The 18,362-nt window shown below is 43.6% G+C and overlaps 2 protein-coding genes across 2 annotated transcripts in view; one reads left to right on the forward strand and one right to left on the reverse strand.

The window, feature by feature from the left end:
• The window catches only part of LOC122626289 (MKRN2 opposite strand protein), a 48,877-nt gene that overhangs the window by 1,635 nt on the left and 28,880 nt on the right, over positions 1 to 18,362 (reverse strand). Inside the window, 1 exon segment of the mRNA XM_043806486.1 lies at positions 215 to 431. The gene's annotated coding sequence lies outside the window, so the exon portion shown is untranslated.
• LOC122626287 (protein eyes shut) overlaps positions 13,121 to 18,362 on the forward strand; it is a 36,049-nt gene continuing 30,807 nt past the window's right edge. Inside the window, exons 1-2 of the mRNA XM_043806484.1 lie at positions 13,121 to 13,871; positions 17,170 to 17,318. Coding sequence (XP_043662419.1) covers positions 13,384 to 13,871; positions 17,170 to 17,318 — 637 coding nt within the window. The 5' untranslated portion in view covers positions 13,121 to 13,383. The remainder of the gene's footprint in view (positions 13,872 to 17,169; positions 17,319 to 18,362) is intronic.

Raw genomic sequence — 18,362 nt, forward strand, 5'->3', positions numbered from 1 at the left:
ATCACAATATAACATTCATATTGTTCAGAAGTCTTGCATTCACTTAAAGTTAATTCAAAGTCATCGATTCACTGCGCTAACTAAAGGATTGCAACTATACAAAATAAAACATTTTACAAAATAGATACACTATAATTCAATTAAAGAACTTGTAACTTGCTATCAAGAGGAAAGTATAATGCATCATTTTAATAAAAACCAAGAAATGTAATACCTTTAGATGCTTTTCTCTTTGTGTTAGCTCCAACTCCTGGACTCTGTTTTCCGGCTCCTGGCTCCTGGCTACTGGATCCCGGCTCCCCTTCCTTTGACCCCCGGCTGGGGATCCTTCGCCTTGTGCCCGTATTATAATTGATACACTTTGTCTATTGTGCCACTCTGCTCGTCCCCGTCGGCCAGCTGCCTTTGGTGCTTGTGGCTTTTGGCCAAGCCTGAAACGAAACGAAATGTAACGAAAAATTGTTGTAAATAAGCCGAAACCCGACGAAGTTGCGACCAAAAGCGGTTTGCCTGGCACATTCAGGCGGTGAACAGTTTCTGTGGTTGAGAGGGCAAAGGCAAGGGGTCAGGGAAAGGACTAACAAGGAGTTGGAGCCTTTGCCATATTTGTCATCATTATTGGCTGGTCTTGGGTGCAGTGTATTTAAGAGCTTTTCGATTTCAGCAGCACAGTACTGGTAAATACAAGTTGAAATAGGTGAAAAGTAGAGGCATTCAATGGCACAGAAAATGAATACTAATTAAAATAGCAAATACATTGGATTTATTTGTGCTTATTCAAGTCTCCCTCGACCAAGAAAATGATTACCAACCCTTGTTAGCGTGTTTGGAATATTTGGACTTACCAAAACCGCACCCTCTGACCAAAGTAAAGCTCCCCAATCAATTAAATTCCATTCGTAGGAGAGCCACCCCAAAAAGGAGCAGTCATATGTTGGCCAGCGAAGAAAGCCGGCTTGAAAGAAAGCGGGCCAACACACAAAAACGTAAACAAACCGGCAAAATGCGAATCCACCACCTGGCCAAAAGGAAAAATCGGAAAACTGAACGCCACCAAATTGCCCAAAACAAGAAAGAGAGAGAGCAAAAGCGCTGGCTAAAGAGAGAGCGAGGGAAATTCTGGCATCGTAGGTGGAAAATGCATTATTCACGACGCGGGGAAGCTCGGTTCGGCGGACTCGGCTTTCCGGGAACGATGGCTCTAAGGAAGCTCGAGGCGAACCAGTTGACGGCGAGCCGTGCGAGCAGACGGTCGTGTTCCAGTCGCAGTCCCTCAAGGATCAGTTCACACTCATCAGCTAACTCGGGGAGTCCCAGTGGAAAAGGTCCATCAAGTGCAACGGTGTGCAAAGCAGAGAGAAACAGAGAAAAACAGTGTGTGCGATTTCGTGTAAAAACGCAAGGATATACCGTACCTCGGCCAGAGGCAGGATTTAAAAACATAAACCAAAAAATCAAATAACGAACGGATTTTGCTTGTTTACAACTCTTGCGGTGAGGACTTTTACGGATTTTCAAGGGAGTTAGTCGTGCTAGTTTCTGTGGTTTTCCGCCCCCGTTCCCTGGGTGTTTTGTGTTGTGCTGCTGCAAAGTGGAAGATGCCATGGCAACACATTGCTAATCGATGACGTGACCAAAAAACAACAAACAATAGCCAAAGGAACACACAGCAAGCGGAAAAGCGGAAAAACAGGGGAACCCCTCCCCCCACTTGGGATAACACAAGGATAATGACCATAAACTGACTTGGTATGTGGCAATCAACATTTTGACAGCAAAGCCCGAAAATTCTGCTAACTGATAAGTGTGGCGGCTAACAAAATTCATTTTTGATGGCCCCAAATGCCAGAATTTAAGCCCTTTAACTGCCTTGGCAACCGCCTTTCTTTAGCCAAATGCTGCATTTCAAGATCGAAAAAGATACGCAGAGTTGACACTCCACAAAAACAGGCAGGAATGGCCGAAAGGCTGTAATTTATGGCAACTCCTCCTTTTCGCCCCTCTTGACCCAATTAGTGGGCGTGGCTCTTGTTCAAAATTGAAATGTTTACTTGGCAAACTTGCCAAACTAGTGAGAGAGCACTATTCATGAAAACTTCTGTGACAGATTTAGTAGATAATTCTTTGAAAAGGGTTGCCAAAATAAGACAAAAATCATTTAAATTGCTTTTAACGCTGGCACTTAAAAAATAATAGTTAATAAGTGTGTCTGTGAGGTGTTTTAGGTAAATGAAATACATAAATGTGAGGACCTCGTTTGCTTTCATAAATATTCAATGTCCTTTGAGCATGAAAACTTGTGGAATGGCCTTTTGCAAACTTCACTTTCTCGACAAGTTTCAGCCTCTTTAAAGTTAAAAGCCTGCAAAACTAATTCTCAAAGTTATTTGCAAGTTTAGTCGAGAAAATATGTAATTAGAATAACCTAACAGAGGATTTAAATTTAGATTGGAATCAAATGCAATCTGCATGAAAACTGCCAATATTAAAAAGGATTATAATCTAAAGCAAAAATAAATATTGAATATTTTGTGCAAGAGATATGCAAACAAATTAAGTTTGCCTAACTGATGAGCACAAAGTTAAATTGGTTTTACTTTGGGTCGTGAATAATCAAAATAAGCTGGCCAAGTAAAATGGACGAAATAAATTGTTGAATTTCGCTTAAAGCCTCGAAAAAAAAAACTCGTGGGTAACAGGCAGGATAACAAATGCAATAAAGGAAACGACAACAGGACTTGGGGGACTCCAAAAGGAAAGTAACCAGAGGTGGAGGCAAAAATGGGCCATAACAGCAACAATTTCGGTGAAATCCAAGCAAACTTTATCTCTATGTTGTTTGCCAACTTGAATTAAACACGCCCCCCAAACACACATGGAAAAAATGTCCGGGAAAATCTCAAAGAGTTGCGAGAAATGAAATTACAACTTGCATCCTCGTCCCACGTTTTTTTTTTTTTGGCAAAGCACTTGGCCAGGACCTTCAAAAGGAATTGTTTGGCCAACGAAAACATAGAAAGGCACATCAAGAAAAAGTACGAAAAAATTGTCTGAAATCAAGTTAAGTTTACGCACTTTGTGAGGGATACAAAAGTAAGGAATAGGGTATTCCATGCCATAAGGTATTTCTAAAATGGAGAAGCGGAAAAAATGTGTGAAAGGAAGGTTTCTTTTTTTTTGGGAAGTCCTTTCACTCAACGCAGTCAAAGAAAAGAGTTGAAAATTGTTCAGATTGTCCTGAAATCAAATACATCCCAAAGAAAAGTAATTTATTTGAGTTTAAGGCATTGCTTACACAAACTTTAGCTTGAATTTGAATTTTCCTCAAAAAAAAAAACAAGTCAATAATTAAGTGCGAGTGGAGAGGCAGTTTGAGGTACCTGCCAGTAAGTAAATTTAACGGCAGCAACTGACAGTAGAAATTGCTCAAAATTTTATTGTCCTGTGCTTTCCCCTTTGCTGGGTCCTTCACGTCCTTTACGTCCTTTTTTCCGGAATTCTTTTGTTTTGTTACGTCCGCAGCTGGTGACGCAGGATATAAATTACATTTGGAACAATAAGAAACAACAATTCCAGCAACAGCAGCAGCAGCAGCAGCAGCAGCAGCTACAACAAGTGTTCAGTGAATTAATAACAAAACGGCGACAATAACGACAAAGTTGAAAATCCTGAAGGGCTGTCCAAATGAAATAATCCGAGTTGACAACTTTGCAGGCGAGCCTTCCTTTGGCCCCAAAGAGAAACTCCAAATTCCCCGCAATGCGTGAATTAATTCACAAGACACAGGACCCACACACGCGATACGAAGAGTTTTCCCAGCACGAAGTGCACGTGCGTGCGGGAAAATCTTTTAGGGGGGCTTTCGTTTCCGGTCGAAATAATCGTGACAGCTCACGAAATAATGCAATAAGACACCATTTGAAGGCATTACCTCAAAAGGTCACGAAAAATCAGAAACCCCTCATTAACTTTGAATGTAGCCATGCTACATTTTTAGGTTTCCATATTCTAACTCCATTTTGTAGATACTTTTTATGTGTGAAATGGAAAAGCATCGCCCCCGATTTGCTGCGCCTCTGGCTGAAGGTGTGCTTCTGGTGTGCCGCATGCTGTACTTGCCTCACCTCCATTTTCCGCGCCCCCTCGCCCTCGGTTTCCCGCCACTTCGGTAGGATTTCCCCCTTCAGCCCCTCGACAGCTTCACAAAGCCAAGTGTTTGCGCTTTGAAGTTTCCGCTTCCGCAGTGAACAACGAAGTGTTGTTGTGGCTGGTTGTTGTTACTGAACGTTGTTGCTGTTCTGCGGCACAGCATAAAACATACTTATTTCGAAGTTGGTGGCACATCCGAAAAACACCGGGAGACACACACCTGCAAACAGCCACGATGCTCGTGCACAGAGCGAAAATGGGAGTGCTTTAGATTTAAATTTGTATTCTCTGCCTTGGAAGCACAGTCAAGAATAAGTTTATCATATTTGAACAAAGTAAAGTGGGCCTTAGTTTACTTTTATTAAATTTTTCTCAGTGCAGCAGGAGCATGCCAATGCTGAGCACTTGGCGCATTTTCCATTGGCTGCATTGTTGTTCACCTTTCGGCGTCGCATCTGGTGCTTAAATCACGCAAAATTTAAATTCCTAATTTCTTCTCATTTTCGGTGGGGAAAACGATGAAAGCTTTGAGTTTAGTTGGCAAATTGTTTGCTCAAGGGAAACAGAAGTGGCAGGTTAACTTTGTAGTAAATATTTGGTTGATTTTCGAGCTCGTAACACAAAGATTTGTTTATTTATGACTTAGCAACGGTCGATCATTTAATCATGATGAATTTATCTGCTAACTGGTAACTTGCAGTAGCTATGGTGGTAACTTTCAGTCGTTATGGTATAACAATGAGGTCAGGGAAGAACTTAAAACACACTTTTTGCCATTAATATTTGTACACGTTGTGGTCATAAATAACGACAGATTCAGGCAATTTTATTACGCACTTTTATGCGCCAAGCCCAAAAATCATAAATACCAGGGTGTGAATAAAAGTGCGGAGGATTCTCTGATTCTTTGGCGTCGCAGAAGGAAACTCGATACGAGTGAAAGCGAAGGAAAAGGGCAGACACTTTCACTTTGTGCCCATTTAAGGTCGTGTATGGTGGCGTTTTTCCTACGTACGTGCAATAAATAAGCGACTTATTTATGCCCCTCACACAGACACACAGACACCGCCAATAACAAAGTATTTGGGTTAGTAATGCCATTTACGAGGCAAACAAACGTAAAGCTAAAATGTAAAAAAGCTCTGTTTACCTTTATATGTGTACATTATACATGTTCCCACACCCGCTGGTAAATCCGTCTTCAATGTAAGCTCTGCTAAATCTTAAAGAACAAAAAAAAAAAGGAATAAATAAGGCAGCAAAAACGCAGCGGACGAGCTTTCGTCTATTTAACTAACTGTGCATAATTCATAATTTAATTAAGAACTCAGCGAAATGAAAAGTTACCCGAGGGACATTGACGCGCCCCCTCTCCAGTTTTCCCGCCCCTGTCTCCATTTTCCATTTTCCCCTCGTGTCAGCCTTTGAGTGTATGTGTGTGTGTGAGTCAATGGCTGGGAAGCCCCGCTTTTCAGTGGAAATGGCCAGCGCTTTTCACTGCGCGGAGGCCTGACATCTTAGCCATGTGGTTGGGCCCGCAAATGGCCAACTGCCAACTGAAAATGAGGGTCCGATGGGCCATAAGTCAAGGAAATCTGCACAGTCAAATGGCAAGATTTTCCGCAGTTGAGGAAATGCATAAACACAGCTCTGGCCGGGATTACACTTTGCGAGGTGTAAAGCCGAAAGCTGCAGCTCTCACAGAGAAAATGATGTTCACTGGGAAATCTGCTGATTTTAATTAAATGCAGCAAAGAACCAGCTAGTTTAAGCTCATATAAAGCACATATTAATGGTGTAATTTTGACACAATGGAAACAAATCTGTTTTATATGAGCTCATGCATTTAACATTAGAGCTGGTAAGTTGCAGCTATAAATATTAAATGCATGGCCAATAAATTACCGCACACTTCCGCCGCAAAGTCGACCATTGATTAAAACGCATTTCGCTGGTTCCCCAAAGAATGCGCCAGAATCAAAGCGAAAAGCAGTCGCACATGGAAGGGGGATTGGCAGAAGCCTTCAGTGGAAATGCCATTCAAACCACAAACGATTGTCCAGAACATTGTCGATTTTCCCGACCCCCCATCCGCCCATTCCATTTCCCCGCCCAATTTCGACTTGCCACCGCCAACTTGTCACTGCAGAACCTAACAAGCCGCACAAAAGGCGTCCCTGCGACTTGGTCAGCTCTTCATTTGGTCAGCTGCCGACAGCAACCGCCGTTCGCCACCGAAAACACCACCGACAACATCGCCAGCAGCAACAGCAGCAGCACAGTTTGGTGGTTTTCCCCGCTTTCCCAGCCCCGCGATTTTCCCCGCTTTCCCCGCTCTCGCACACTCGCAACCGAGCTTCCATGGTTAATTAACTTGCCTCGCATCGCGTCGACTTGCGAGCGAAAAATTCCTTTGAGCGGGTTTCATTTTTATGCTCCCTCCGCTGCTACAAAGTTAAACGCTTTGACTTCGCAGAAGACAAAAGGGAAACGATTTTCATCTACTAATTTAATTGCTGCGACGTGATATCGACGGGACAGAAAAGCTAATTGGCAATCATTTCAAGGCCTTATTGATTAAGAGTCAAAGGAAAGTTTTAAGCAATTAATGCCAACGTCTAGATTTAAGCCTGATTATTTTTTTAAAGTAACCTGCCAGGGGAAGGCTCATCGAGAAGCTGGGAAAATCTTTAAGAAAGCATTTCTATTTCGATGAGCTAAGTCAAACTGCATAATAAATATTATTTGCTCTTCTTAGTACTTGAATCTCCTCCACATAATTTATATTCCAAATCCTCTGCCTAGCATAAGCGGAATACATGGAAATTTGCATTTTCCCCATTAAACTTAAGCAAATATGAACGAATTTGCAGCTGCCTGGGTAGGCGAGTTGCATTTAAATTAACTTAATTTTCTGCTCATTTGCAAATGCAAACACTTTACTCCTCGGCGAAGACGACGTGTGTGCAATTACAGTCGCCCACATAAATATACAGCCGAGGCATTCACTTAAGTTGCACAATTTTAATTACAATTGTAGCCAAAGACACCGACACCAATGAGCCACGCCCACTAAATGCGAGTGTTAAACCAAAAATGAAAACAAAAAAAAATAATAAACAGTGCGAATAAAGTGGAGAGATGCGGGCAGGAAAAGCGAAAATTCACATTGCGGAAGCGAAAAATTTTCATTTAAAGCGATAAAAACTTTTATTACCACTACGAAAAATGTTGAGAATGTTTTGGGCGCCTGGCAGTATGCAACATTTTTGCTGCCTCGACTTTCACACAGTAAGTGTGTGTGTGTGTGTGCGTTTGTGTGTGGGTGTGTGTGTCTGTATAGAAGGAGCCATCGGAGTTATCTCCGCCCACTGCTCGGCTTGGTTTCCAGCCACTTGTATAATCGATGTATCCATGCCGCTGCTTACTGCCTACGCCCCCCGAAAGCCACGCCCCTGGAAAACCCTTTGTGTTGTTTATGTTACATTTGTGTGCTGGCTGCTTTTATTGCATTTGCGGCGTCGTGATTTTCTGGCGAAACTGGTTACTGGTTTTTGGGGGCTGGGCAAGGAGCTCCCCCCGAAGTGGAGCACTTTTCCCCATGCGGAAGGCAAACGAAAGTAGTGCACAGGATTAGCCGAGCAGAGAAGACCACATTTTGGGCTTATGAGTATTGCCAGGGCATATTTCATGCTCGTATTGATTTTTGATGGCAGCCAAAGCCAAGCACGACATGTGAGAATAAAATCGAAGGAAAATAAAGCGGAAAAATAAGGCAGTTCCCCGATGAGAGAATTTGACAATATTAACGAATTAGTTTTTGGTTCAAGGCTAGCAGCTCCCTAGACGCCACTTTCGAGGGATCTACTATACTTAATCAGCCAAATGTTCCCCCAAAATTGACCCAGCTTATGCTACACAATGTGGTTAGCCTTGACCAAAGCCAAACAATTGAATTAATTATTCAAATCGCCAACGTGAATGGCCAAGGACAGTTACAGCAATCAAACCAGTGTGTCCACCAACTTCACCTCAGCCAGAGAATGTTCGCAGATAAACGTATAAATAACCAATTCCGATTCAATTTACGTTTGTTGAATCGCTGGCCAGATGGCAAAACAAATGCGAAACAAAAATTCGGGAAATAAAAATGCAACGCGATGTGTATAAATTGCAAGACAAATACGCTTAAATAAATCTGCCGGCAGCACAGATTGCTTTAATAAATATTCCAGGGGCCAGGGGTCAGGGGAAAAATGTTTACACAGACCAAACGAGCAGAAGGAGAAAAAGGAAACTGGAGAAAACCAACGACAGCATTCGAAACATTTTTAAAACACATTTAGGAAACAAAGAGTGAAAGCTAGCAGAGCACACTACAATGTTAATGTCGCAGGTCAGCAGAAGGAACCAAGGGACGAAGGCGAAGAGAAAGGCGCCAAGAGAGAAAGAAAGTCAAGAAAGGCGAACACATGGCGTATGCGCAATCTTCGTGTATCGCGTATCCTGCGCTGGCTGGTCCTTTTGTGTGCGAAAGTGGAGCGCGTGCTGACACTTAATCTTGGAGCTGACGCAGATGCAGCCCAGGATATGGCAGTCATATATCTCGAAGGCTTTGAACTTCCTAGGCAGCGGATGTCGCATGTTATCCGCCTTCCAAGGGGATCAGCGCAAAAGCGGAGCAAAAGATAATGCACTGGGCACGGCGTTTGCTTCAAGGATAAAAAAGGAACCAATTGGCAGTTGAAGCAAGGCTTGAACCTCTTCCCTATTTTCCCCATAAAACCCAAACACTTCAAGCAAAATTATCGCACACATTATGCTATATTTTTATCGACCATTCGCTATTAAGACACTTCTTTCTCTGCCAAGCAATTTCAACCCCCATTTGGCCCACACTGCGTATGAGTTATGAAAATCATTTCCGAACCTTATGAGCGGCGGCGACTGCGACAGAGAAATGCTCACGAATACTTCAAAGTCAGAAATTGATTCAAGTCAATTAATTATAACGACCCGTAACAGGAATAACAACAAGAGCTAGACCGATTGGTCACGCCCCTTTTGGGGGCACCACCCCCGCCAACGACGTCACGTTGCTACACTGCCATGTGAGTCGAGGAGGTTTAGTAATGTAGAGATAACAGATAATGAGTTGGATTACCAGGGTGCTCTGGCATGTTATTAGGGATTTGTATGCTATATCTAACTACTGGAAAAAGGATTCTATTTGTACCCATAATTTAATTTAAATTTAGGAAAATTATGTGCCATTCAATAGCTTGAATCGCTGCAGAGCGAGCTCTATGGGCTGCCATGTGTGGCTATGTTTTTGGGGCAGGGCTTTCATGTGGGTGGATGGAGCAGGGCATGTAATCGTATTAGCCAAACGGAACTGGTAGCAGGTCGAGCACGTGTTTGCAGAACGGGAAGGGGGGCACAGGTGGGCGGGGGGTACTTAAAGGTAATTGTATTTGTGCAGTGCCCACATGGCGTGTTTTATGAACAGAGGGAGAGAGAGGTAGAGAGCGAGAGTGGTGTGTGTTTACTCATATGTCTTGTCAAAGACAAGTTAATTATTTTAACATGTGTGTAACGCTGCGTCCGTGTGCGTTCGTTGTATTGTTTATTTTTGGCCATCGATTTTCACACGCTCTGCAGGCTCACAGGACAGACAGGCAGCGCCAAGTGTTCAGAAAGATCCTGGCTCAATGGCTCGGCATATTGCCTGCCTTATTATAAACGGTTGCTGCTTCTGCTGTCTGCTGAGTTTTTCCAAATATTTGCACAATATTTGTCAGAATTAATTAACAATATGAGTGAGGGGCGGGGATGACGAGCGACTGACTGTGTTGTCTCAGCATTTTCAACTTTTTACGCCAGCACTTGTTTACTCGAAGGCGCTTTGCATAAATTGCACAACGCAAGCCGACAAAAAAATGTGCACAATTTAATTAAATTTATGCGAGCAAATTTCTCTGGTCTAAGGAATGGCAAATAAACTGAGCAGCACTCTGGTACATTTTGGAGAAGTATTTCAAAGAAATGGAGAGCCACAGTTGAACGAGCTGGCCATGGAACTAATTGTATTTCTTGATTGTAGATATTTAGTGGATATTTATTTATTAAGAAAATGTACATATATGATACTCGGACAAGTTGGTAGGTAAATGTTTTTGAAGAATGATTTATGATTATTACGCAATAAATCATAATCATTAATTCAGATTCAATACTAATTTGACGCCAACGTAATCTCCTTGCTTTAGTTCAGATTGCAATCCTTCAACATCAGTGTTTTGCCATTCATCTTACCAACTTCCTGAGGCTGCTTTCTCCAAAAAAAAAGGTCCTGTCACTCTGCTCCCCATCACCGACTAACGAGGCCGTAGAAGACCTGTTTATAATTACCCCACCAGGTTACACATTGCCTAACAAGGCCCATTCATTAATGTCATCAAATTCTTGAAGGACAGGCGACAGCGTCTTCCATCTCGTCCTGCAAATCTGCAACATTATGTCAACACACAGTTGTTGGCAAATGGCTCACGTTAATGGCCAAGTCCTCGGCCCCCCCACCCCGCTCCGCAGTTCCAGCCACCTCCTGGGATTTCCACAAAGTTGCAGTGGCTGCAAATGCCATAAAAAGGCAACAGGAACGGCAGCAACAGCAGTGGCAACAATAAAAGCAGAAACATCTAGGCTGTGGATCTCGGTTTTGGCCTGGCTTTCACCCAGGTGAACGACGAGAATTTGCCGAATGAAAACGTTTTGGTTTTATGGCCCTGCCTTCGCCAGTTAACATTTTCGCAGCGGAAAATTGTCCCACAGTCCTACAGTATGCAGGTGCCAGCAATTTAATGACATTTCCTGCTTAATGATGGCCAGAAACGTATAATTCGTTAGGAAAGAAAATATCAGTTAATGATTATAGTCTCAACTGTTTAATTTTCCTGCTTAACTTTTAAGGGAGTTGAAGCATTGAATTTCGCTATGATTCCCAGCTGATTTGTCAGCTTGAAATGGCCAGCATTTTGTTTGTCTCTTGTTGAATGCAGAGGAAAAGCGATGGGGATAAAGTGGCGGCTGCACTCGGCCATCTCTCTGTGTAACTGGAAGAACTTCAGCCTGCTTCTCCGGCAATTCGAGATTGCCTCTCCAGCACCTACTGCCACGCCCTCCGCCCCCCGCCCCCTTTTGGCTCTCGGCCAGTTCGAGCCGTTCCATTCGTGCGCATTTCATGCTGCCCGTGTTTACAAGCCAAATTCATTCACCGCCGTTCGTCGCCTGCCGTCATCAGCAATGTGATGATATCCGTGTACCTCCTGTGGAAAACCCCCTACTTTCTTCCCCATTCGCTATTCCCTATTGCTGTTCTTGTTGCTGTCCGCCTGACAATGCAGCCTGCTGATGGGAAAATGGATGCAACAATGGCAACACGAGCCTCATCAGCATCATCAGGATCTATTGCCTGGCGTCAACCTGCCAACGGAAAGTGCACTCGACGAAAATGTGCCTGCGCTTTGTGCTTAAAATGTCCTTAAAACAACTTACTTATCGCGATGGTTTTGGAAATGCTCTCTCGTAGTGAATAACCATTCTTAGTGTGTGTTTTGGTATATTCTTAGAGTGCACTTTCCATGCTCTGCAGCTTCACCATAACGATATGTGATAAGTTTACGCAAGTTAATCAACGCTGACGTTGGCGTCTTTCCATTTGTGCAGGACTCTAATTTCCAGCTGTGGAGATGGCCACCAAACTTGGGCTCCTCCTCGTATTAGCCGCTTATAATCCCAATCCCAACGTTCTGACTGACGCTGGCCATATAGTGCTGCCTTCAAACAATATGGTCGGGTAGTTCTGCGACCCAAAAGCGATGATGAAAGACTGTGGCACTTGCTTGGTCGTTGGCCAAGTTAAGTCGGATTTATGTTGATGGTGCTGCAAGTCCTGGCAGGGATGCGGAATCCAAATCCCTCCACTGGAGGAGGGTGTCCCAGTGTCCTGGTCAGTTATCCGTTGCCATCGCACAAGTCTGCCGCTCTCTGCTGCAATTGACGTGGCGAGTTACTACTTGGAAATGGTCTCGAAAGCTGTCTCCTTTATAGCTGGCAAACATTCTGTAGCGGCCATAAGAAATATTTATTTTGCGACTAGTGTAACTTATAAGTCTGCATACTGTGCATGCAGCAGAAATTACTTTCTCGGTCTTAAAAGAGAGGAAGGCTCGGCAGATGTTAACTTTATAAAATACAGCCCCGCATTTTTCTTTGAAAATATTTCTTTTACTGTACGCTCTTGGCCTATCCAAACAGCCAAGTAGCCAAAGCCCCAAAACTAACCCAAATCCATGCAGCACATGTGTGATATGCGAGCAAGTTGTCGGGTTTATTCTGACACATGGGTAATGGGAAAATGTAGTGTACATCTGGCCATCAGACGGAGCGAAATGGAATGGCAATCCACATTCCACATGGCGGCATTATGGATTAGTTGTGTAAAACGGGTTCCGGCTGCCACACAAAGTGATGTGCTGTTTGAGGATTTGGCTTGGGCTTTGTCAGAATTGGTTTATTTTCCCAAATAGAAACGCTGTCAGTCACTACCGGATTAAGTCCGAATATAAAATCAATTAATATCACAAATGAGGTACCACTTAATTAATCCCTTAATGTACAGTAAATCACAGCGTAATAATACACAGCTTAGTTGACAAAAAATAGCTACCATTTTCCAACTTCCCAAACTATATAATTGCCACTTTAGAGCGGCGAAACAATTTAGAACCACAAATATTGTGCCACAATACTTACGAGCTTTCCTTGCGCTCTGCACTTTTTACAGATTGCAAATTGAAATGGCAGCGACAATGTGAGCGAGCAGAAGAGCCACAATACTCCGCTGAAGAGCTCTGAAAATAAGCAGCAGAAAAAAGAGGAGACAACAAATATCAGATAAAAGCGGTCGAAATCATAAACAAGAATGCCAGCCACTTGCGGAGCACTGTGAGGACTGCGAGGACTGCGAGGACTGCAAGGACTGCAAGGATGCTGATGCGATGCGAAGGCGACGCAGATTGCATTCAAGGACCGCTGGGCCAGCAAACAATCAGTGGGGCAGACAATGAGAACTAATAAAGCACTTAAGCGGATAGAAGACCAGCAGCAACAAGGACACCCAAGTGCAAGCGCAGTAGCATCAATCAAAATAAGATTTCCCCAGCCACGGGGCGTATGAGCAACGTGCATCAGTTTGATACGCAGCCGATGGCGGAATCGCCACAAACTAGACGCGACATCATGGGTCGCCGATGTGCCACGATGTTGCCTTCGAAGGACTCGGAGGACGGGGCCGGCACAGCTTTGGGGGCAGCCACACCGCTGACAGCCAACGGTGGCACCACCACCGGCCTGAGTGTTACCCTTGCCCCGAAGGACATGCAACGAAACCACCTGCTAAAGATGCCAACAGCAACAACAGAGAAACCAACGATAACAGCTACCAGCAACAGCAACAGCACCACTAGAAAATCAGTAACAGCCACAGCCACACGTAGCCTGAACTCGAACCCAAACACTCTCCTTCCGACATTAAGGATATTAGCAAGGGGTCTGCTGCTGCCGGCTCTGATCCTGGCCATCCTCGTGGGCAGCAGCCAGGCAGGATTCGCCTGCCTCAGCAATCCCTGTGTGTTCGGCGTGTGCATCGATGGCCTAAACAGGTGAGTTCGGGTGCAAAGCCCACATACAACTTACTAGGGATGGCAGCATTTCCAGGAAGTTTATTTAAATTTATAGGTTTCTAATATTTTATTCACTAAGTATTAGAACAGAGTATAAACATTAGTTAGCTAATTAGTTGCAGTACAATTGGCAGTTCGTTAAGTTCGACATATCTGTTGGCAGTTTTTCGACCATCCCCAATTGGGTAAAAGCACTTCCCGACCGTTTTACTTTTTGCTGATTATGGGCCAGGCAGCGACCAATAAACCCGTCCAACACATTTCGAGTGGCAATAAACTTGCGCACCACTTGAGCACCAGGAGGGCATCCAGCTTCAGTTTCAGTTACCCCGATATATGTACCTTTCCATAGCATCCATAACATCCATACCATGCCCATCCATAGCATATGGGGAACCCTCGATGTTGATGCCGCCACTTAGCAGGGAAATGAATTTGCCACAGCTGTCCTCTCCTCCCCCCTTCGGTTTTATTTCCGCTCCTGTTTCAGGGCAGGAGTACCCAACCCCTCCCAACCCTCTCACATCCTTCACACTTTTTAATGCATGCCCGTTTAAATGGGGTTAAGTTGCGGCCACTGCAAGTGTATTGGTGTGGGAGGTAGGGCGGAAAAGCCAGGGGGCGGGCCATAGGGTTAAGTGGGTTTCAATTGCAAGCAGCTGGAAAATTATTAACTTGGCCGAGCAAGCGAAGTGCATTCTTAATGCAGCAAATTTATAGCCAAGATATGCAGATATTTCAAGTTTTATTAAAAATGCAGAAACCACAACGGAGGAATTTAATTAAATATGTGGCTTAAAGATAATCAAGTTTAAAGAATATCGCAGTTATTTGAATCGCAGTTAAATTTTTAAATGAATTCAGCCAGTTTAAAGGCAAGAATGCACTTTTCCTGCGCCAATTCGGATAAGAAAGCTATGCCAATCCATTGCAAATATCGCCAGAGTCTGCACTTCATCTCGAATTCAAATCTAAGTAGCTCCCCAAATTGCTGCACTTTCAGCCAACTTTGAGGCTTAACTGTCGGAGATTCCAGCATCCCACTATTTCCCAGTCGTACACAGGGATATATGTGTATGTAACTCAAAACCGATTGCACAAACAAGTTAGAAGACGTGGCAATCCTTCTCCTTGCCGCCATTTATACGACTAAGTAACTGCCATTTTATTTTTCTATGCTCACTTCGCGATATATGCCAGCGCTAATCCCGCCCAGAAAGCATCCAGAACCACCCAACCACCCAACCATCCAACCACCGACGGGAAATGCGGTTAAGATATTTTTTACGATAGCTCCATGGGAAAGCTGCAAGTCAAATGCGAAATGCGAAAACCAGAAGCTTGAAATCGCTTCCCGCCTGCATTTCCCCACCCAAAAAAAAAAAAAGAAAAACGGGGGGAGAGGAAAAACTCAGGCTGGTCGCAAGTCGGATGGATGGGAAAGTTTATATGCTGGCAGGCGAAATTTATAGCTGCAATTAAATTTAACACGATGCCATGAGATTTAAACGGATTAACTGAATAGTTTTCGACCAGCTCAAACTTTGGGGTCGACTGCGTCGAGGGGGGAAAAGCGCGAAGGAGTTTACTGGCTTCGGAGAACATTGATATTTTATTGGTTTATCCTGGCTTACTCGAGCGATAAGATGGCTCTTAACCGTTTTATGACTTCGCTCAGAAGACTCCAATAACAGCTGGCTGTTAAGGATGAGCAGGCGGATATGATTTGCTTGGCAAATTGCCAACAGCAATAATAGTGCATTTCATTTAGTCCCGATATAGATTGCTAGATATAGAAATATGTTTGAAACTATAACTCATGACTAATGATTAGGAAATTATTGAATAAATTACCAGCAATACATTAAGGAATATAAATAGAACCCACGTCTATAAGTGCTTTGCAAGGTCACAAAAAATTACCCACAATATCTTGATGGCCATAGCCACTCTGATATTCCAATGCCATTACGTAGTCATTTCCCAATTGCTCCTGCCTGAGCACAACAAATCAAATAGTCTCCCGGGTGCAGATGTCCAACCGTAGCCCATAATCAGCCGGCATGGAATCTCAGGGGCTTCACTCTGGGGCACCAGGGTGAACTGGAGCTGGAAACAAGGCGAGTGTGTCTTCTGGGTGCTTATGCCGTGCCAAGACCATAACAGACATGTGCACCGGGAGCCATCAGCTGCCTCCTGCATCCTAATGTAATCCATTATAAGGGACAACAGTAAGCCAACGTTACCAGCAGTAAAACCTGCACCAGCCCCCTGCCCCACTGGCTCCCATTTACACGGCAAAGAAAGTTCTTTAATTAAGCCGGTTACCTGGCAGCAGGTAGGTAACCCGACTGCCATGTTTGCAGTGCTCCTCGGGTAACACTCGGCCACAGTTCCCCTGACACTTTTTTCGCTCTTTGCATTTCCGTTTCAATTCGAATTCGGTTTGGCCAAAATAGAAATAGCACTGCAACTGGAAATGGAAATGAAAATGAAAATGGAAATGGAAAACCCAATCCCAAATGTCTACCAAATATTTATTTGCACAACTACTCAAGTCCAATGTTGCGCTCTTTGAAAGTTTATAGCACTCAACTGGCCGGCGATTTGGCTGCAGGGTATGTGCATTATGTCTGAATGTAGGAGAAAGTCAGGGAAATTTATTCAGGAAAATACGGCAGTGCAGGCCAACTCAAATGCGAGACTAGACTAGTATGCTGTATTTTCATAATTGTGAATATTAGGATAAGCACAATAGAAGGAGTTTTCAAGGATATAAACAGGTAGCTAGAATATTATATTATAAAATGATATATAAGTATGATTGAATAACACAGTTAAAATTAAATATATCACTGGGAATATTTATGGTAATTATTTAAGGTATATACGAAACCCGTTTTTTCCGTGGCTATAGAGTTAGGTAAACATATATCTCAGAGAATATATCTTGGCGAATTTATCCGTGTCCGCCCATCGCCACTTCAATTACAGCCCACTGCCATTATAGTGCTGCTGTAAATGTATCTGTATTTGTATCTGTATCTGTGTCTGTGTCTGCCCTCCCTAGAAACAATTTCTATCTAAAGCATTTGCTTCGTTCTGCCACTAAACCTGCGTTTTCTCTGTTTTCTTTTGGCGATGCTGCTGTATGTGCTATCCGGCTGTTTTTTACCACCGTTTGATGCATCATTGACACACCGTTCCGCACACACCCACCGCACACACCCGCCGCACACCCACCGGATGGAAACAACTAAAACAACTGAAACAACAGCTCGTACTCGTGTTACTGCATTGATGGCTACACAGGGATCCAGTGCCAAACGAATTGGGACGAGTGCTGGTCGAGTCCTTGCCAGAACGGCGGGACATGTGTGGACGGTGTGGCCTACTACAATTGTACGTGTCCGGAAGGATTCTCTGGTAAGTGTGCCCATGCTATCTATCCGGGTTTCCACTGGCTGCTGGGTGGCATTTTCCGGCTGGTAGCAGGAGTGCTGCCTGAATGCGGTTTATTTTTGCGACCAGCAGCAGGCAGCTGAATTGTACGAATCTAAAACGCTCCGCGTGCACGGAAAATCGGGATTTTTAATATTTTATGAGCCAATGAAAAAATTATTTTCACTTCAATGGACATTCGAACATATTTCACAAACTATAGTTAGGCATAAAATCTGTGTAGTGGAAAAAGTGCTACATTTCTTACCACTATTCTTACTATTTCTTAAAATTGTACTACTAAGCAGGATATTTCTGTTAAGCTATTAAACGTAATAAAATATTGTACGTATAATTATCAGAATATCCTTATGTAAGGTATAGATTTTTCTTCGCAGTGCATTTTCACAAATAGAAAACGCGGGGGAAAAGGGTTATGCGCCAAAGTGGAGTGGCAAGCCAGTTGAGTGGGCGAAGTTCCTCTTCCGTTCCACGTGCGAAATGTATTTTTATTAAGCCAACATAAAAAACTCAGTCTCGCTTGGTTTGCACTCGGTCGAGGGCCTGAGACAGATCCCCCAGCAAATAGAGAGGAATTCCTGCCAGGACGCGCACACAGGACTCCCTTTTGGCCCCAAACGTATTTGTAAAATTTACGCGGCACGCGGAGCCACAGCGAAATAAAAATATAACGTACAGTGCTCGTTTTTACTTATTTCCCCGGCATTTGCTCACATGTGTCTATTCTTCTTTTTAACGCGCACTGAGAGTTGCGGACCAAGGGGGGGTGGGGGAAAGTGGTAGGAAAATCCAAATATAATATAGAAAAAGCAAACGTAAAGAAAACTGGCAGTCATTGAAGTGCAGAAGCCTTTTATACCCTTAAAATGCTGTTGATTCGGCTGGGAGAAATGCTCTCAAGAACTTCTCGAGAGTAGAGGTTATTTTTGCACTTGAATGCATCCATTTAAGTTATAGATGGAATATTAAACTTTAAACAGATAACGACTTAGCCAAAAATATAGTATT

The sequence above is a fragment of the Drosophila teissieri genome, chromosome 2L (genome assembly GCF_016746235.2).
Source record: "Drosophila teissieri strain GT53w chromosome 2L, Prin_Dtei_1.1, whole genome shotgun sequence".
Classification (NCBI taxonomy): domain Eukaryota; kingdom Metazoa; phylum Arthropoda; class Insecta; order Diptera; family Drosophilidae; genus Drosophila; species Drosophila teissieri.